This window comes from Stegostoma tigrinum, chromosome 25, assembly GCF_030684315.1.
Source record: "Stegostoma tigrinum isolate sSteTig4 chromosome 25, sSteTig4.hap1, whole genome shotgun sequence".
In the NCBI taxonomy this organism is placed as follows: Eukaryota; Metazoa; Chordata; class Chondrichthyes; order Orectolobiformes; family Stegostomatidae; genus Stegostoma; species Stegostoma tigrinum.
Genome location: NC_081378.1, coordinates 28,184,350 through 28,206,658, shown reverse-complemented (window position 1 = coordinate 28,206,658; position 22,309 = coordinate 28,184,350). Strand labels below are relative to the sequence as shown.

At 43.7% G+C, this 22,309-nt stretch overlaps 1 protein-coding gene across 1 annotated transcript in view; it reads right to left on the bottom strand.

Moving 5' to 3' along the window:
• Positions 1-22,309, bottom strand: part of LOC125463311 (protein monoglycylase TTLL8-like) — an 80,820-nt gene that overhangs the window by 16,725 nt on the left and 41,786 nt on the right. The window contains exons 5-8 of the mRNA XM_059654794.1: positions 12,837-12,951; positions 10,136-10,276; positions 9,095-9,281; positions 67-215 (exon numbers count right to left, since the gene is read on the bottom strand). Coding sequence (XP_059510777.1) covers positions 67-215; positions 9,095-9,281; positions 10,136-10,276; positions 12,837-12,951 — 592 coding nt within the window. The remainder of the gene's footprint in view (positions 1-66; positions 216-9,094; positions 9,282-10,135; positions 10,277-12,836; positions 12,952-22,309) is intronic.

Sequence of the window (22,309 nt, the reverse complement as noted above, 5' to 3'; positions counted from 1 at the left end):
GCATGTCTCCAGTTTACTAAGAGCTATAACCACGTGAATAGCGCAGCCAAACTTATTGAATGTTACCTCGGCCCTGTGACTTTGCAGCTGGTTTAACAATCCAGATGTTTCTGATACCATCAATTTCCAACTGTGGACGCACTGATTTTAGTCTATTCAGAATGTTCTGGCAATCAATTAAATAATTTTGTGAACCAGGAATTGTAGCTTCATTGCTGAAGAAACACAAATGAAAAAGAAGAAAAAAGTCTGGGCACCTCAAAACATTGATTCTTTTGACTTTGTCTCTATAAAGGTGTTATAATTTCATGTGTTCACCACAATATTCAGCTTCAGGTCAGGATACTTGACCTATTTTGAACAAACGTCAGTGCCTAAGTTCAAAGAGAAGGGCTGGTTAACCACAACTTGAGCATAACATTTCACTTTTCACTTAACAAACAGACAGAGGCTTCAAGTACTGATAAGATTCATAATCTGATGGCCTTGCCTATACAAGGCAACACCTTGTTTAAAAAAGAAAACAAAATCAACAAAATCAGTTGCTCTGCAAAATAGAAAAATATTTGCAGTGAAATGAAAGCTTGCTGATACTGTAGTAACTGGCCACTAGGAAGGTTTCACATAGGTATCAATAACATGCACTTTGAATATTCACTTTTTTCTTCACCACCTAGCAAAAATCTACAACTTTATTTAAGCCATGAGTAGAAGGTGAGCTCTATCCTTCTACCCAAGTGCACAACCTCAAAAACAGTGCTTCACAAATTTTGCACACTGTGACCCCATTTCAAGACTCGAAAATTCTCCTCTCGCCTCTATGTGACCTGAGAGAGCAAAATCGGGGTCAGGACAGTGAGTAGCTTGGAGGAAAACTTCGTAGTGTTCCCTTCTAGATGATAGCGGGCATTGAATTGGAAGAAGCTGTCTAAGGAATGATGCGGAATTTCCTGTGTATCTTCTGCGTGGTACACATTGCTGCTACCAAGTGAAAGTCAACTAGATGGGGCTTTACAATAATTGATAATGGTTTCAGGCATATCATTATCTTTTTATTTCCACATATTTATTGAATTTAAATTCCATCACCTGCAGTGGTGTCATATAAACACTGGGTGCCCAGAACATAATCTGGATTTCTGGATTTCTTGTCCAGCAACAATACCATTCAATTACGATGTTTCTCTCTCTGCAGATATGTTCTGACCTGCTACCATTTCCAACACTTATTTTTACTTCAGATAACCAACATCCAGAATATGTAGCATTTGTTATAAATAAACTGTATTAAGTATACAATATGCTGCAAAATCAAGCAGCGTGGAGTGGCAGCCCCAACAGAAACAGGCAAAGCCAAGGCAAAGTGAAGCATGGGGTCATTGGTGGGGGGGGTTGCTTGAGGAGAGATCCATGATGGCAGGTATCACAATCGTCAGTGGCACTCTCCCACAAATTCTATCTCATTCTCTGCACGGATGCCAGCACTTTAAGTGCAAATGCAAGGAACAAATAAGAGAACTTCCTTTCAAAGAGCTGCACATCCCACACAAATGCCTTCCTGCAGATCAAAAGGATTGAAGTAGAACAGTTAGTCAACAAGTACTGGCAGCAAGTCACTACTTTTTCAGATATGACTAGTATTGCTGATAATAAAGTTGAGCGCAAAGCTATGCACGTAACTCCTGCTGCAGCCTTCTGAAATAATTGTCTTTTTCACACGTGTAGGAGTGCCAAAGCCTGCCAATATGATTGATACCTTCCTGAATGGAGGGTCAAGGGCATGGTGATTTTCTTGACCTCCTTTCTTTCTTTATATTCCTCCCTGACCATGAAAAAATTTGTTGGGACACATTGAAATACCCTCTTCATTGACATTAGTCGCTATAGCTTGCAGTAAATGTCATATGGCTGTCATGGGCCTTCTATGATTTTTCAAATAAGATTGATCTCAGCTCTGCTGCAATTCTATGATTATTTTGTTTACAGCCTGCTTCAAATACTGAATTACTTTTGAAAAGTAACATGAACACATTAACTTATACCTTAATAAAATCAATTGCAAAACATCACATTATCAATCAGTTATGCTTCAGAACCATACCATTAATAAAAATGCTCCCAACACATGAGAAACGTCTTTTCTACCCATTCATTCAGGTTTTGAAGGTGAAAGGAGAAACCCAGCAAAGCAATTCCAAGTTGTGCTGTGCTCAATAAAATATTTTTGTATACTGTGGCCACATAAGAAGTTTGAGCATGCAAGATCCACAACGATACACAAGAATCAGAATGTAGAATCATAGAATCCTTACAGTATAGGAAGTAGGTCATTCAGCCCATCAGGTCAGCACCAACCCTCTGAAGTGCATCCATCCAGACCCAACTCCCATCTCCCTAACTCTGCATTTTTATCATGGCCAGACCACCTACCTGCACATCTCTGAACACTACTGGGCAATTTAGCACAGTCAATCCACCTAACCTACACATCTTTGGACTGTAGGAGACAAGGGCAGAATATGCAAACTCCACAGTCTGAGGACGGAATCAAACCCAGGCCCATGGCGCTATGAAACAACACTATGAACAACTGAGCCACTGTGCTGCCCTCATATAATATCTTGATGAATGTGCAGTTGAAACACTTTATTGAGAGGGTGTTAAAGATTAAAGATTAATGTCTATACAGCGTATTCAAAAAGAACAGGGACCCAATGAACACAGTCCGCCGATTTCTCAGCAACAAACGCAAACAGACAAAATGTGCCCAGAAACCATTACCACTCTCCCCTACATCAAAGACATTTCAGAAATGACCGCCAGACTACTCAAACCTCTTGGCATCAGGGTAGCCCACAAACCCACCAACACACTAAAACAGCAGCTAATGAACTTAAAAGACCCTATACAGACAACAAGCAAAACGAACATCATTTACAAAATACCTTGCAAGAACTGTAACAAACACTACATTGGACAAACAGGCAGAAAGCTAGCCACCAGGATACATGAACATCAACTAGCCACAAAACAACATGACCCACTATCACTAGTATCCTTACATACGGATGAGCAAGGACACCACTTTGATTGGGACAACACATCCATCCTAGGACAAGCCAAACAGAGACATACACGAGAATTCTTAGAAGCATGGCATTCCAACCGGAACTCCATCAACAAACAAATTGATTTGGAGCCTATCTACCATCCTCTGAGAAAAAGAACAGGAAATGACATCACCAACACAGGAAATGACATCACCAACCCAAGGAAACCTAAACAAATAAATAGAAAGCGGGACAAAACACCAGCGCTTCGTCGGAGACTCACTGATGATGTTACCTAGAATGGTGACAAAACATCTGGGAACAAACCGGCAAGCTCAGTGAACCAGCTTACATCTGGAACAAAATAAAGACCCACTCTCTTGTGGACCGAGAGGAGGAGAGCGCTGTGTTGGAGGTGAAAGGAAGACGTCGGGTTGGCTGTGCACCCTTGCGACCAGTGGATCTTAATGCTGGCTTCGGCCTAACGCTGGTTCAGGGGAGCAGCCAACCTGCAACGATGGCTGCGGCAAGTGTTCATGCCCCAGGTCAGGGGGTCCGGAACACCATCCGTGTTTCCGTAAAGAAGGTGGATGAAGGTGCACCTGTGGACCGTACCTTCTTCGTGAAGAGGGTCCTGTTGGACTGTTGTGGGTTCGCTGCTGCGGGCATTTACTGCCTGCAGGATTTCCCCGGAGGAGGTTTTTACAATGTGACCTTCAGGAGTGCCAAGCTTTGCGAGCGCTTCCTGGAGGTTTTCAAGGAGAAAGGAGGTGAGGGCCCCCTCTCTGTATTGACCGTTGTCCCGCAGTTTGTGATGCCAGCGCAGAGGAGCCGTATGGTGACTGTACATATGTACAACCCGCATGTGCCAGCAGTTGATGTCCTGACCTTCCTCGGAAGGTATGTGACGGTGGAAGGGGACCTAACTGACATCGTGGAACCCTTTGGCATCTGGACGAGTAAGAGGCAGGTCAAGGTGATGCTGAGGATCGGCGCGGACAGGAATGTCGTACACCCACCGACCAGCTTCGCGATCGGAGGGAGCAGGGGCTACCTGCCCTATGCAGGGCAACCTAAAGTCTGCCACGCCTGTGGTAGGTCAGGTCACGTGGCGGCCGACTGCAAAGCCGCCATCTGCAGGAACTGCAGGGAGGAGGGACACCTTGCAAAGGATTGCCCACGAGAGAAAAGCTGCAACCTTTGCGGGGAAGCGGGCCACCTCTATAGGGCATGCCCGCGGCGGGGGACCACCTACGCCCAGGTCGCCGGCAGGGGCAATGCGGGGCCAGCCCCCCCGGAGGAAAGGAAGGCACCAGGGCCCAGCAAGGACCCCAGTAATGTGCAGGAGGGCCAGGCCGTGCAGGAGGGCCCAGCCCCGCAAAATGGGCCCGAGGCCAGCAAAGCACCCCTGCAGGATCCGATCCCCCCGACAACCCAGAGTCGATGGAGGCGGCGACAGGCGACCCAGGGGAGTGGACAACAGTCCGGAAAGCGAGGAGGAAGGTGCGTCGACGGGCCCAGGAACCACAACCATCAGGCGGGACGAGGCAGCTAGAGGGGCGCTATAAGAGGTCCTCTGACGAGGGGGATTCGGAGATGGCCCACCCGAAGCAGAAGTTAAAGATCTCAAGGGGGAAGGAAAGCCCCACCCCGCTTCCAGGTGACGGGAGGCGTCCTGAGGCTCCCCCCGACACCCAGTCAAGTGCCGCTGGAGCACTGGAGGGACCCCCGGAACTTCCAGGCAGGAAGGAGGAAACAGCGCGTCCCCAGCCTGACCCGGAGCCAGACCCTCCTGCCTCTGCACCCCTGACGGGGGGGGTGCCACCCGGAAGGCAGCACGGACGGTTTCCTGAGCCCGGAGAGCGTCCAGCAGTTAGCCCGGGCAATGGGCATGAAGGGACAGATGGAGGGGCTGGACCTTGGACTTGGGGAGGGTACTGCAGTCACTGCCCACAATGGGGGTACGAGTTGCGAGCATTAATGTGCGCAGTGTCAAGTCCACCGCAAGATGTGTGTCCACGTTGGCCTACCTGACCACCATCAAGGCAGACCGACTGTTTCTGCAGGAGTGCGGGATACCGCACCTCGGCAGGTACGGGAAATGGTCCGGCGCCTGGACCTGTGGGCCTTCAGTCTGGTCAGGGGGTAATGACTGTCGGTCCTCGGGCCTGGCTGTTCTGCTGTGGGGGCGTGACTTCACCATCTCTCAAGTTCAGGATGTGGTGGGGGGGGGCACCTCCTAGTGGCTGACGTCACCTACAGGAACCCTCCCCTGAGGCTGATCAACGTGTACACGCCAGGAGTACGGAATGAGCGGTTGGCCGTCCTGCAGCGGCTTCCACCCCTGCTGGCTACGTCCAGGCCGGTCATCCTAGGCGGAGACTTCAACTGCATCATCGATGCAGATGGAAGATCCGGCGTGGGGACAGCGGGTGGGGGGAGTCAACTGGACATCACGTCCAGATTCCTGATAGGCACGGTGAAGGACGCCAAGCTGCTCGACGTCTTCAGCGCCCCTGCAGACGGAGCACAGTGGAGGTACACATGGTGGCGGCCAGACAGGTCTATTCGCTCAAGGATAGACTTCCTGTTTGTGTCACAGGCGTTCTTGATCAGGTCCACCCGCGTCGAGCCGGTGTTCTTCTCTGACCACTGCCTCCTGCTGGCCAACTGTCACTTACAGGATGACCAGCCGGACGGCAAGGGGACGTGGAAGCTCAACACGACTCTGTTGACCCCAGAGAACGTCGAGGAGCTTAAGAGGGAGTACGCCAGTTGGAGAACCGTGAAACCCCTCTTTGAGTCTCCGGGCGACTGGTGGGAGACGGTTAAGGAGAACATCAAAAGGTTCTTTGTCCTCAAGGGTGTTCGGAAAGCGAGAGAGAGGCGGGGAAAGCTGTCTCGACTCCAGCAAAAGGGTGCAGAACCTGTTCCTTCTGCAGTTGATGGGGGTCGATGTCACGGAGGACCTCCGCGAGGTGAGGGGCCAGCAAGCCTCGCTCTTCGCCGCAGAGGCCTCCAGGATAATCTTCCAGTCCAGGGTCCGCTCCGTGGAGCAAGACGAGGCGTGCTCACGTTTCTTCTTTCAGAAGGTGCACAAAGAGAGCTCTGTGCTTAGCCGGCTGAAGGAGGACGACGGCTCGGTGACGTCGTCTCGGCCCGACATTTTGAGGATCAGCAGATCCTTCTATGCCGGACTGTACGATACGAAGCCCATGGACAGCACGGCCTCTGAGTTGTTCCTGTCGTCTATCATGGAGGTCTTAGACGACAGCACGAGGGAGCGGCTGGACCGGCCGATATCCCTGGACGAGCTGACCAGAGCCCTCAAGTCCTTGGAGAGGGATAGGACTCCCGGGAGCGATGGCTTACCGGTCGAGCTGTATTCCACTCTATGGGACCTGGTCGGCCGGGCCTGCTGGAGGTGTATGATAGTGCGCTTCGGGCAGGGGAAATGTGCAAGTCCATGAGGAAGCGCATCATCACCCTCATTTACAAGAGGAAGGGGGAGAGGGAAGAAATTAAGAATGGGCGTCCCATTTCACTATTGAACGTGGACTACAAAATCCTGGCCAAGGTCATAGCCAACCGCGTCAGGTCTGTCCTGGAGTCGGTGATTCACCCTGACCAAACCTGTGCTGTGCCGGGCAGGAAGATCGCTGAGAGCCTCGCGCTCATCAGGGATACGATTGCCTACGTACAGGACAGGCGGGTGGACACCAGCCTCAGGTGCCAAAGTCAATAGGGGTAAGAGCGAGGCCATGTTCTTCGAGAACTGGGACGACCGCTCCTTCATCCCCTTCACCGTCAGGACAGACTACCTGAAGGTGCTGGGTGTTTGGTTCGGTGGAGCTGGGGCGTGCACTAAGACTTGGGAGGAGCGTATCACCAAATTGAAGCAGAAGCTGGGCAGGTGGATGCTCCGGTCCCTCTCCATCGCGGGTATAAAACCTGGTTGTCAGGTGCGACGGGCTTTCGGTACTGTTGTATGTGGCGCAGGCCTGGCCTATTCCCTGGGCCTGCGCCACTGCAGTCACCTGGGCCATCTTCCACTTCATTTGGGGGTCGAGGATGGACCGGGTCCACAGGGACACCATGTACAAAGACCTGGAAAATGGGGGAAAGGGCGTACCGAACGCCACCTCGCCCTGACGGCTACCTTTGTGTGCGGCTGCATCAAGCTGTGCGTAGATCCTCAGTACGCAAACACCAAGTGTCACTACTTACTGAGGTTCTACCTGTCCCCGGTGTTGCGAAGGATGGGCCTGGCCTCGTTGCCGCGGAACGCTCCGAGTAGTTGGACCGTTCAGTACCACCTGTCCTTCGTGGAGAAATTTTTGAAAGGAAACACCTTTGACTACAAGGCCGTCAGGCAGTGGTCAGCATGTAGTATCCTCGAGACCCTTCAGGAAAAGGAGAGGGTGGATCCCGTCGTGTGGTTCCCCACGCAGACTGCCAAAGTCGTTTGGCAGAATGCCTCATCGCCAGAACTTTCAAACAAGCACAAGGACACTGCTTGGCTGGTGGTGAGAGGGGCTCTGCCAGTGAGATCCTTTATGCATGCCCGGAATCTCTGCGCCATCGCACGCTGCCCTCGAGGTGGCTGCCGGGGGGTGACGAGACTGTCGATCACCTCCTTCTGGAGTGTGCCTATGCGCAGGAGGTCTGGAGGGGGATGCAGTGGTATTTGTCGAGGTTCGTCCCGAGCAGCTTCGTGACGCGGGTCTCCGTGCTCTACAGGCTGTTTCCCGGGATGCACACCGAGACCAACATCAACTGCGCCTGGAGGACCATCAATGCGGTGAAAGACGCTCTTTGGTCTGCCCGCAACTTGCTGGTCTGCCAGCTGAAAGAACTGACCCCGACCGAATGTTGCAGACTGGCGCACTCCAAGGTCCAGGACTACATGCTGAGGAACGAGCTAAAGCTTGGGGCAGCCGCCGCCAAGGCGCAGTGGGGAAAGACCACGGTATGAAACCCCTCGTCCAGAAAAGGGAAAAGAATCCTATCTGGTAACTGGGCCCAGCTGGCGCCTTCCTCAACTGGTCAGGGGGCCAATTGGGACTGTGCGGGGTGACGACTGCCGGGGTATTTGCTTTGTTTTTTTTCTTCTTTGTTTTTTTTTCCTTTAGTTGGTGTATGTACCCCCTGGGTGACCCGGAGCGGCTTGCAATGACTGGGTAGGTGTGTAAATATGTTTTAATTTTAGTACATCTTATGAATAAAGTATATTTTTTCAAATAAAAGAAAAAGGTGACGAAACGTCTGTAAACGAACCTTCCAGCTCAGTGAGCAAACTCACATCCATTAATGTCTGACATTTAATGCACTAGTAATCTAGTACTCTGGGAATCAAAATTCAGCCAATAAAATTTGTGTCCAGAAGATACGAACACAAAACACGCTTTAGATCTGCACATTTCCTTCTGTTGAATACCTTTTCAAGCCTGTGTTATTTCAAAATAATAAGAAATTAAACAAACAGAAGGTTTAATGGTATAAATGCCATCAACAACAGACAAAGCAAACACTAATCACGCTCACACTGCATTCATCTGACCTTGACCAGTGCTTGAACTTTGTGGAGCATTTGCAGAATTGTAAATCACTTATTCCAATATGTTGATGTTTTGGATGCACTAAGTTTATGCAAAACTCACTCATTTAAGTTCGATGCCTAAAACTTGCTTAGAATTACGGAGGAGAATAAGTAGATTAAATAATTACACATGAAATGCCCAATCAAAATTTCTGTCATTTACTATCCAAACTTTAACAATATGAGTAAACAAGTGACACAAACATATTTCCCACTGATTTGCAGATTTTGAATTTTTTTAAAGAGTACAAAAAGAGTATAGTGACCTCCATTTATACTGAATTGGGGAATGTGAATAAAGTGTGGTGGAAAATTGACCAGCTCCAGCTTTCTTACTAGGTAAATATTTACCATATTAACAGACCCTTAATCCATCACATCTGTGCAAGCTGAGAAAATGTCTCTACCATTCAAAGAATAACTATTACAGCTCATGCTTACTTACTGAATGAGAGAGTAATGCTGTTCAATTAGATTTTCCCACTCCTTTTGGCTAAGCATTGGTGAGATGTTCACTTCAAAATATTTTCCAGCACGCTTCAGACTTTGCAAAAACTCTTCACACACTTTGATAGCAGTTTCTATCAGTGCATTGGATAACTGATCAGTTGTTTTGTTGGGCTTGATAGAATCTGAGAAAGGGCAAATGAATATTCATCTAAGTAGAATGTACTGTGCTTGATTATTTGGGAGTTAACAATAGGGTTAGGTATTGCAATCATGAAATCTGGTATGCAAGTTGAAATGAAAATTTCCAAAGGTTGTGCATAAAGTTGGAATGCGTTAATGTAGCATTAAAACCAAACCAGTGTAATACACAGACCAGAGGAGACGGCATGGTCAAGAGAATGATCATGCATTGAGTTCATAGAAACATGAAATCCCTACAATGTGGAAGCATTTAGCCCATCAAGTCCACACCTATTCTCTGAAGAGCATCCCACCCAGACCAACGTCCTTTACCCTATCCCTATAACCCTACATTTCCCATGACTAATCCACCTAACTTGCAAATCCCTGGATATTCGGAGGAAACACATATAGACATGAGGAATGGTTGAGTAGGTCTGTCTATATTCATCAGGGCCTGGAAGAATGAGAAGTGATCTTATTGAAATGTAAGATTCTGTGGAGATTTAGGGTACATGCTTGGAGAATATTTCTGCATAAGATTGCGTGTAGAACTAAGGGGCAGAGCTTTATAATAAGTTAAAATAGAGATGTGGAGGAATTTCCTCATTGTTACCCTTTACAATTCCTTTCCATGAAGAGCCAAAAAGAGGCTAGGACAATGAACATATTCGCAGGCATGTTAAACTGATTTTTGATTGACAAGGGACAAGGTTATGGGGAATATCAATAATGAAGTCAAATGGCCTACTCCTGCTCATAGTTTTTATGACCTTATGATCTTATTGAATTTCAATGCAAAGAAAAAAACCTTTTACTGAATCTGCCAAACAGATAATGGAAAGGTACATTTTACCTGTCACCGAGGTTGTTTTAGGTCCTTCACTATCATCTGTATTCATCTGAAATTGACCAGTGCTTGAACTTTGTGGAGCATTTACAGAATTGTAAATTACCCATTTCAATATGTTGATTGCACCAGTAAGCCTGAAGTCATCTGAAAGCAACATTTTCTGTATTTAGACTGGAATTATCTGTAAACACAGTAAAACAAACGTGTATTCTCTCGTTCTCTACTTCTCATTAACTGTTTCAGTTTCAGTAAATTAATGCTGGGCATTTTTGAAGAAAGCAGTGGTGGGTTTGATGAACCATTTGTACTTCTATGTCACACTCTGTGTGACAGCTGATAAATTTGTATTGCTATCCATAAACAAAAGGGACCTCCAATTCCTACCTTCCAACTCCAGTTCAGACTCAGTGATCAACTCTGTGTGGTTGATATCAAATAAATTAATCTCAGAATCTTTATCTTGGAACTGTTGATGCTTCTGGAGATTTCCCTTCAACAATAATGTACAATGAAAATACATCCTGTAAAAATGACTTGGACTGCTTGTATGTAGTGATGGGCAACAAATATTGGCCAGTCAGCAATGCCAACATCCCATAAGTTAATAAATAAAACTGATTATGTTTCATTGATAGATTTAAGCCTGCATGTCTGTCCTTTAACAGATTCGATCTAGCCTGGATTCACTTGAGCATTGGAAGTCTGTATTGTACTTTCTGAGGGTAGCCTGCTAGTACTCTGAAGTCTTTGCATCTCTAGTTTAGCCTTAAGACCATAAGACAAGGGAGCAGAAGTAGGCAATTCAGCCCATTAAGTTTGATCTTCCATTCAGTGAGGTCATGCTGATCTCATAAACCTCAAATCCACTTTCCTGCCTTAGCCCACAACACTTGATCTCCTTATTAATTTAAAAATGTCTGAGTCTTGGATGCACTCAATGATCCAGCCTCTATAGTAAAGAATTCCACTGATTCATTATAATCTGAGAAAAGAAATTCCTTCTCATCTGTGATAATAGGAATTGCAGATGCTGGAGAATCTGAGATAACATGGTGTAGAGCTGGATGAACACAGCAGGCCAAGCAGCATCTTTCCTAAGATGCTGCTTGGCCTGCTGTGTTCATCCAGCTCAACACCTTGTTATCTTCTTCTCATCTGTGTCATAACCAGATGACCCTCTACTCTGAGATTATGCCTATACCTCAAGCTAACAAAACTCAATTTTTTTTTGCATCTACCCTGTCAGATCTCCTAAAATCTTATGTTTATCAATAAGGCAGTCTCATGTTCTTCTAAATTTCAACAAGTTCAAGCCTACCTTACTCAACATTTCTTCATAAGAAAATCTCCCTATGCCCAGGATCAAACTTGTGAACCTTCTCTGGACTGCCTTCTTAGATAAAGGGGGGCAGGGGTGCAAAACTGTTCACAGTATTCCTGGTGTGACATAACTCATGACTCTCACAGTTTGAGCAAGACTTCAGTATTTTTATAACTTACAGTAATTCTCCCTCACTCCTGTAAATTGTTTATTTACACTAAGATGTCCATTATACTGAATATAGCCATCTAGTATAATGTTTCTCTACTGCTCTGCTTTGAACCTTAGCTACATGTCTCTCTGCTCATGTCAAAAAGCATCATCATTTACAAATCATTATTAACACAGTCATTTACCTTCATACTACAGTTGTCTTAAGAAGTTAGAAGGTTTTGTTAATTGTATAATCCAGACAATGCGAATGTGTTAAACTTCAACACAAGGTCAACAATATTTCCTCATTATGCTTCAGGTTCTTTTTAAACTTTATCATGATAATAAGTTAGGAACGATGAATGTAAAACAAAAGCATTCTCAAAATTATATTAGCAAGTAGAGAGAAAGATCAAGGTCATGCTCAAAAGCAGCCCAGATGGAGGGATTTGGTGGTGATGGGTTGGGGAGCACAGTTGAAGTAAAGGTTACAATAATATGCAATGATTTACCATAATATGTTATGTGCAAGTGGATGTGCAAAAGGAATATTAATTTTCAATAAATCCCCAGGGAAAAATCATTTATAAGTAGCCTGTCAACAGGCAAGTGCAAGTCCACCGTGTGTTCAAGCCTGGATTGTAGACTGAACAAAACCACCATACCAAACATTTGTAAGAAATTTAGTGGGTCATAAGATTTATTTGCAATATTGATAAGGAGGCACAGCCTGGCATGGTGTGCCATTCCACTGGTGAATTAAATAGGCAATAGCCAAGTAAAATTATGCACGCACTGTAACCATGCATTATTTTGGTGAAGTTAGTTATTTACTTTAGAAAGATTTTCAGTTTGCCATACACTGTTTGCTCATTTCCTTAGGCGCATATCGACAAGAAATGAAACAGGAATTGTGGCAATAGTACCCTGAACATTTGACCAATTAGGTAACACTTTGAGAGCAATTAAAAAACCCTAAGGCCTAAACAGATGAACAGTTGCTTCAATGAGATGCATTTGCAGTGTTCCTTCAACAAAGTAAGAGGAAAATGTCAGTGATAAAATTTAGCATATCAGATTTCATTAAATGTGGAGGGGAGCAAGATAAAAACTAACTACAAGGCATGTTTTCATATCTCTTTCTATCACTTCTATGTGCAATCATTTCTAATTCATCTGATGATAGTTTTTTCTTTTATTATTCTAAATGGATAGGAATTTCATACTCACTGCAGAGAGCACGTTCTTCTTCCACTTCAGAAACTAGATAGCACCGTGGAAAGAAAGTGTCAGCGCTCTCATCCAAATAGGAAGGCAACTTCCTCAGATTCATGCAAAGTCTGGCCTTCGGTGAAATAACATTCAAAAAACATTTGATCACATAAACATCTGTTTAACTCTTGATATTTTGATTAAATATCCATCATCAAAAGAGTGATTCTGAATACATTTAACACACTTTAATTTGCATTTTTATAACTTTTAATACCATTAAGGTGCCAAATTTTGCTTCACTGAATCATTGGCTGTGGCACGTGCACTTATGAATTTGCAGAAAGCAATGAAATAAATTGCTATGTAATCTTATTTGTTGTTGTTGTTTTTTAAGAAATAGATTTTGGTCACTGCTTTATTCATAGATAATACAGTGTGGAGCTGGAGGAACACAGCAGACCAGGCAGCATCGAGACCCAGCCCGAAACATCAGCTTTCCTGCTCCACTGATGCTGCCTGGCCTGCTGTGTTCCTTTAACTCCGCACTGTGTTATCTCTGACTTCAGTACCTGCAGTTCTTACTATCTCTGACTACTTTATTCATGTCTGTTTTAATATCTTGTGACTAAATTTTTGTAGGTTTAGTAGTCCTTTCGTAATGAAAACTGGTAGTGAAATCTGACATCAAATCATGATAAATATAACTACTACAATGAGCGAACGAAATTAGTTCAAGACTCTGCAAGAATGTCTAAAAGTTTTTCTGTGTGTTAACTAAGGAATACTGTAGAGTGGCATTTTGAAAATTAATGGGTCGATTAAGTAGCTCATTCTTTTCACATTTAAATACAAATAATTCCATTATAATTCAACCTGTATAGATATGAATATATCTGTCCAAATGCATATACAATAATTTCATGAGAAAGCTACTGTTTAGTTCAAATCACTGATGGGAAGAAAACACCAAAGATGTGAGACAGAAGGGCTAGCCTTTCTGCATTACCAAAAGGTAATTTAAGTTGGATCATATAACATTCTTCTTCCAGTAGTTCACACCTTTTGAACAGTCCAATATCACTTGCTGACCATAACAGAGGGCGAATGTTGAACATGTTTGTGTGACACTCCCTTCTATCACCAATTTCCCACTTAACATATTCACTGAAATATAATGCCTTACGTCAAATTGAATTGCTGGACTTTAATGACTCATTTTCTCCATAGATACTTTCATATTACATTTATATTGCCTCCGATAAAGTAAACATTGGAAATGGGGCAGGCAAAATATCCAGAACCCATATAAACTTCCTCCCTGATTGTGTCATTTTTCAAGAGCGTGTAATTGTGTGATAACATCATGCTAATAGCACCTATAAGAATACACGAATTTACTATTTTTCTTTATTCTTCCATGGATTATGAGGTGTCAATGGCAAGGCCAACATTTCTTGCTCATTCCAGTTTTGCTTCCGAAATGGAGTGGTTTGCTATCCCATTTCAGAAGGCAGTTTATAGTCATTCATTCAATGTTGTGAGCCTGAAGCCACATATGGACCAGACCAGGTAAGAGTAGCAGACCTCCTTCCTCAACAGGACATTACTGAATCTGATGTGTTGCCACATCAACCAATCATTGTTGTAATGATCCCTATGAATGAGACTAATTTTGTATTTCAGATTTTATTAACAAAATTTAAATTCCACTAGCTGCCTGGGAGGGATTTCAGCATGTGCTCCCAAAATATAAGGCTGGGCATCTGAGTAACTATTCCAGTGATAGTACCACTACATGACCATCTCCAGCTATTGGTTACTCATGGTTAATCAATAAAAGTCCATCATCTTCACGTCCTAACATCTAGTTCATCAAATATTGCAAAAGTAATGGCGTTGCTGCCTAATCAGAGCAAGCAATTCCTCTCGTTACTCCAAAAAACAGACATGGGGTGAGAAAAATTGCAGAGATGAAGAACATTAAAAACCATGAGTGCAAAGTCACCCATTCCTGCCAAGCACACTGCAATTACCATATGTGATGCCTAACTCACACACTGAAACTTAAATATCATTTCTCTGGGAATCCGTTTCTGATGAACTGGAAATCAACTTCCATATCCGTGAGTGATATCTGCTGCAGGAAAAGGCAAACCATCTATTGTGCTAAACAATATAGAGGAGAGTAAGCAGCACCATTCTCAACATTTTCCTAGATTTCATGCTCATCAACGTGGACTGCTCTAAACGAAGATCTTTAATCCTCCTCCATCTCTGACAAACATTTCTCTGCCCAGTGAACTTTTCATACTGAATAGTGAATCTGGGAAGCAGAATTTCATAAAAACTAGAAATATCAAAACATAGCCACTTTTGCATATGGCTCGGCAAGCAGGGAGAACCACCTCAGGATAGGGAGGAGAAAAGCAACAGCTACATTTAAAATATCAAATATATGCTTCTCTGCCCCATTCACCTCCATCTTTGCACTATGGCAGTCAAGAAACCATCACTAGCTGTGGCGTTTAATTACTAAGGAAGTTCTATTCCTGGCGTCATTGTTTTTTTTGTACCTTTTTATTTGACATTTCATAGTTGACCCTCCTTTTTGGAACAGGAGAGTGTGTTGGCAGAGCCATATCCTAACCCAGTGCCTCTACCCATATGATTTTACTTACCTGAGGCTTTATCTTACTACAACAGTGTACCACACTACAGGGATACCTCATTAAGTTGAATCATACTTCTGGTTGGTTTCATCATCAATACCAAGAAATGCTCAGGACTACCACATCCTGTTTTCTGTACTGCTGTATCCTAATCTTGAAAAGGATGAAGAATAAGCATCTGCATAATCTCTCTCTTTGAGAGTCATCCAAATTCTGTCGTTTTGTCTCATGTCCTACTTACCTACTTCCTAAACTAGCAGCATAAACTGCTCCTGAGGAAACTACTCAAAGTGCAGTGAGAGAAAAGTAGCAACATTCATGTTGAAATAGTCATAACACCAGGAAAATAAAATAGACAGGATGTCCAATTTATAAGTGACCAACTCACAAAAGTGATCTCATAAAGGGGTATAATTTTAAAGGCCCAACAAACAAATATTTCCTGTACTGATGAATGGCTGCTTTTCAGTGTTCTGACTTGCTTACAAATCGTCTTGCAAACAAACTCCAGAATGGAACCTATTTGCAACTCAGACTGCCTAAACACTTGGATATACCAGATCTAAAACAAAGACCTAATTTTTTAACAAATTATATAATTCATTTCAATTTACCATTATTTTGAGATATGGAGTACAATTTTTCCAGTTTTCAAAATTTCACTGTCACTTATTGACGTGGCGCAAAATCAGGACTTAACATGTTAAAACTGATCCAGCTGTGGAAAATGGGATTAGTGGTGTGACCTGGCAAATTGGCATTTGGATTAGCAATTCCTTTAGTAACCCTAAAAAAAATTACACGCGGGAAGTAATGCCAATCTGGCCATTCCCGCTAATTGAGTAGCATTTTAACAAGAACTCAACCTTTGTGAACAGTTCTCCCACTAAACATGGGTGTACATGTAACTTGCTTTGAAAAGGATTCATCACGTGCCGTGCTTCTGCAATGTTACAACTCTGTCTTGTCATCTGTTGTGTATCTACAAGCTGTAAACACACATACATAGAACGTAGAACTGCACAGCACAGTACCTGCCCTTCGGCCCACGACATTGTGCCGATCTTTTACACTAAACCGAAGGACTACCTAACCTCCACTCTTACCTTATACCATCATCCATATGCCTATCTAATAGCTGCTTAAATGCCCCTAATGAGGCCAACTCTACTAACCTCTCCAGCAGTTCATTCCACGCCCCAACCACTCTCTGAGTAAAGAACCTACCTCTGACGTCTCCCCTATATCGACTTCCAATCACTTTAAAACTATGCCCCCTCGTAATGGCTACCTCCACCCTAGGAAAAATCTCTGGCTGTTCACTTTATCTATACCTCTGATCATTTTGTACACCTCTGTCACCTCTCATCCTTCATTGTTCTAAAGAGAAAAGCTCCAGCTTGCTCCACCTTTCCTCATAAGACCTTCTCTCCATTCCAGGCAACATCCTGGCAAATGTCCTCTGCACCATGTCCAATGCTTCCACATCTTTCCTGTAATAAGGCGACCAGAATTAGACACAATGCTCCAGATGTGGCCAAACCAGGTCTTTTTTGTATAGCTGGAGTATAACCTCATGGCTCTTGAGCTCAATCCTTCTCTTAATGAAAGCTAAGACACATGTTCACCCCTGCCACCCAACTGGGGTTGCTATAATGTCTGCCTTATAACTTGCACAGTAATTTACTGTTCTATTAAATTAAATCAAAAGTCAGCTGACACCCAGTTATAGGTGAAGAAGCGACTTCACCAGATGAAGGGGCAGTCCTCCGAAAGTTTGCGATTTCAAATAGCGACTTTTGACTTTGTCCACCCAGTCCAACACTGACATCTTTATATCATTACTAAATTTACCATCGGGAGGTAAGCAACTCCTGATGAACGATTGAGTATTACACAATTATCATTAACATGACAAGCATCAGTTTGCTGCTTAGAGCAAAGTTTATCTCAGATTCTTCTCATTTCACTCCTTAGTAAGCCTTCTTGCCTCCTGGATTCCATTTCTTTCTTTGATTTCCCCATCTTTTTCTTCACCTGCTCTTCTATTCCTTCCTTTAAATTTTCCTCACTCCCTTCTTTCTCCCCAGCTAATCTTTTTGTTCTGTTTTCCCCCCATTCGAGTCACACACCCCTTTCCATCCTTTTGTTCCGCTGCTACATTACCTCTATCCAATCTAATGCTCTTTGCACTGCCAAATGAACACCTGTTTCGGCAGCATTTTCCATGCATCTCTGGATAGAAGTTGAACAGACTATAATGGCTACTACAAAGAGTCAATTATACACAGAAAAGTTTCATAATGAAACTCAAATAGAAACACCGGGCCTGGTTATATTTAGAGACTAGTTGGCAGGCCTTGTAAAATGATAGCAGGAAGCACTGTGTGGGAAAATAATGACTTTCCACTGTGATAAGCTGTTCACAACCGTGGGAAAAAAAATCAGTGGTGGGGAAACACACCAACACCAGAGGTGCTGTGGCAGTTAAAACAGTAATAAACCAATGGAAGGAAATGATCACCTCCACTGATATTCTGCAAGTATCAGAATGGGCCTCCACCATGAGGAGACTGTCATGTAAACAATGGTGCCCACCTGCAGATTCCTGCAGAGGAATTTCTTCAATGGAAGATCCACGGATAGGTATTCCTGGGCAAGGTACAGTACAATAAAAATGTAGTCACAATATGGTGCCTCTCACTGTAGTCTCAACAGTAATTACCTCTTTCACTGGCACTAAGAAGACTGCCGTTGTCTCTCACAGACACTATAATCAATGGCCATCAGTAAAATCTTGTCAGGGTCCTACCACAAGAACCAATTTTAGTTCCAGCGGTGGAAAATCCTAACTTTTTGGAAAATTCTAACCCAGAATTGTGTCCGGCCACCAAGCACGGCAAACAAAGCAAATGAAAGTTAAAAGTAGTCTTGTCAGACATAAGCTCTTAAATCCAAAGTTCAAGTGCCTGTAATGAGTTGCTGGTCCATCCGTAATATTTCCACCATCAGCACAACATCCTAGTGAACTTGCATAATTAAGCATTTTTTGCAGATCATAAAATTGATTAGCTCTTAGAAAACCATCTGCTGTCAGTTTGCATTGGGGAATGCAATGGTCATTCTATAGAGAGACAGAATAGACCAATTTTTAAAAATGAAACAATCCCATTCTTAAATTCTCATTATTTTATTATTCTCGTCTCTCCCATCTTAGTCCAAATCAATTACCTCTACCATCTAACCCTTACTACTAGTAGTGTGTTGCATCAAGGAGCAATAGCTGGTATTACATAAAATTTTCCATTGTGGCAACCTTTGATGCAGCAGCATTGCAGCAAGGAATTTTTGTAATTTCTTAAAAATGTCTAGGGAATTCGTCATTGCTTTTAAAGTATTGTAGACAATTTTCAAAGGTTGCCAAAATTCTAAAGATATCAGTTGTAATTTTCTTAGATAATAAGTCACTCTGATCTTTGACATGATGACTGTTGACCTGGAAACAATACCAATACAAAAGAAGTTAAGACAGAAGCCATTTGTCTGGCAGACCGAAGGGAGGCCTGCTATCATAAAGGGGAGCTATAAAGGAGAGGAGCTGGAGGCTGAAGATGGTAAGTGAACAGATGTAGACACAATGAGAAAGCAGGTAGAGACGGAAAGAGGATGAAAAGGAACTGTAGGTAATGAAGTGTGAGGCTGGATGAACACAGCAGGCCAGCCTCACATTTTATTATCTTGGAATCTCCAGCATCTGCAGTCCCCATTATCTCTGTAGGTAATGAAGTTGGTTTTTCTATATGGTGGAAATTGAGACAGGAGCTTTTGGAGGTACAATGTGCGCTGACCAACAAGGTGTAAAACCTGGTAAGCTGCATGAACAGATTGGCGATAATAAAAAGCTGAGCTTTTACCCAGATGGCCAAACCATGAACTGGATAATATTTGGCTGATCAGTTAAAAAGGAACTCTGCTAAAAGCCATGGCCACAAGACACAAAGAGAGATTGTTAAAACAAAGAACTGCACATGTTGGATATCTGAAACAAAACTACAAATGGCTGGAGAAACTCAGCAGTCTGCTAGCATCTACGAGGAGAGAAAATAGAGTCAACATTTATTCATCAGAGGAAGGATCACTGGACTCAAAATGTTAAGGTCTGTTTTTTCTCCACAGATGCTGCTAGGCCTGCTGAGTTTCTCCAGCAATTTCTGGGTTTTATTTTTAAAGAGCGATCATAAATTGTTTTAAAAGCTAAATATTCGCATTTAAATATACAATGGACTTTATTGGACTAAAACATGCACACTACCAATCATAGATGCAATACAACTCCAATTTCCAGAAAGCTCTCAACAACCAATACCAGGTCAGAGTTCACACATCACTTTGAAATCTCATCTTTGCATTATGGTGAAGGTGGCAACTTAGAGTGTACTCTGGCTGAGGGACTTCAAAGTCCATCACCCAGATGGTTTGGCAGCTCTACTATTGACTAAGCTAATTGAGTACTGAAGGACATCGCTGCTGGACCAGGTCTGCTGGAGGTGAGGATGGAATCAACAGGAGAAAAAAAATTCTCCTTGACTTCATTCTCACCAACCTGTCACAGATATGTCTGTTCATGGCAGTAGCTAGAGAAATGGCCACCACGCAGCCATTCTGCAGAAGAAGTCTCATCTTCATATTGAGGATGTCCTTCAATGTGCTGTGTAACACTTCACCATGCTAAATAAGACAGGTTTCAAACAGGTCTAGCAACTCAAATCTAGGAGGGTGCTGTGGGACATTTGGAACAGCAGAATTGCATTCAACCACAGTCTCAAGGCCTGGTACAGCTTCTATTCTACCACTACCACCAAGTCAGGAATCAACCTTGACCCAAAAATCAAAGAAGGATAATATGCCAGGAGCAGTGCCAGGCATACTGATCAATGAGGTGGTAACCTAGTAAATCTCAAACACAGGGCTACTGTATGTCAAACAGTGTAAGCAATAGACACAGCAAGCTAATTCACAACCAATAGATCTAAGTTCTGCAATCATATCACATCCAGTCATGTGGATGACAATTAAACAACTAACACTGAGTAAAGGCTTGACAAATATTCCCATTCTCAAAGATAGGAGAACTCAGAACACCAGTGCAAAAGATAAGGCTGAAACATTGATCTGTCTTCAGCCAGAAGTATCAAGTGGATAATCCATCTCAGCCTCCCCCACAGAGTTCCCAAGCAGCACAGGGTCTAGCCTTGATCCAACTTGATTCACTCTTCATGATATAGAACATAGAACATAGAACATTACAGCACAGTACAGGCCCTTCGGCACTCCATGTTGTGCCGACCTGTCATACCAATCCCAAGCCCATCTAACCAACACTATTCCATGTACGTCCATATGCTTATCCAATGACGACTTAAATGTACTTAAAGTTCGCAAATCTACTATCTTTGCAGGCAAAGCGTTCCATTAACTTACTACTCTCTGAGTAAAGAAACTACCTCTGACATCTGTCCTATATCTTTCACCCCTGAATTTAAAGCTATGCCCCCTCTTGCTCGCCATCACCATCCTAGGAAAAAGGCTCTCCCCATCCACCCTATCTAACCCTCTGATTATCTTATATGTCTCAATTAAGTCACCTCTCAACCTTCTTCTCTCTAACGAAAACAGTCTCAAGTCCCTCAGCCTTCCCTCCATACCAGGCAACATCCTAGTAAATCTCTTCTGCACTCTTTCCAAAGCTTCCACATCCTTCTTTTAATGTGGTGACCAGAACTGTACGCAATACTCCAAGTGTGGCCACACCAGAGTTTTGTACAGCTGCAGCATAACCTCTTGGTTCCGGAACTCGATCCCTCTAAAACACTGTATGCCTTCTTAACAGCCCTGTCAACCTGGGTGGCAACTTTCAAGGATCTGTGTTCATGGACACCGAGATCTCTCTGCTCATCTACACTACTAAGAATCTTACCATCAGCCCAGTACTTTGCATTCCGGTTAGTCCTACCAAAGTGCATCACCTCACACTTGTCTGCATTAAACTCTATTTGCCACCTCTCAGCCCAGCTCTGCAGCTTATCTATGTATCTCTGCAACCTACAGCATCCTTCGTCACTATCCACAACTCACCGACCTTAGTGTCGTCTGCAAATTTACTACCCCATCCTTCTACACCCTCATCCAGGTCATTTATAAAAATGACAAACAGCAGTGGATCCAACACCGACCCTTGCAGTACACCACTAGTTACTGGTCTCCAGGATGAACATTTCCCATCAACTACCACCCTCTGTCTTCTTTCAGCAAGCCAATTTCTGATCCAAACTGCTATATCTCCCACAATTCCATTCCTCTGCATTTTGTACAATAGCCTACTGTGGGGAACCTTATCGAACGCCTTGCTGAAATCCATATACACCACAACAACCGGTTTACTCTCATCTACCTGTTTGGTCACCTTCTCAAAGAACTCAATAAGATTTGTGAGGCACGACCTACCCTTCACAAAACCGTGCTGACTATCCCTAATCAAGTTATTCTTTTTGAGATGATTATAAATCCTATCCCTTATACCCTTTTCCAACACCTGAGGTAAGGCTCACTAGTCTATAATTACCAGGGTTGTCTCTACTCCCCTTCTTGAACAGGGGAACCACATTTGCTATCCTCCAGTCGTCTGGCACTATTCCTGTAGACAATGACGAGTTATAGATCAATGCCAAAGGCTCGGCAATCTCCTCTCTGGCTTCCCAGAGGATCCTAGGATAAATCCCATCTGGCCCAGGGGACTTATCTATCTTCACCCTCTGTAGG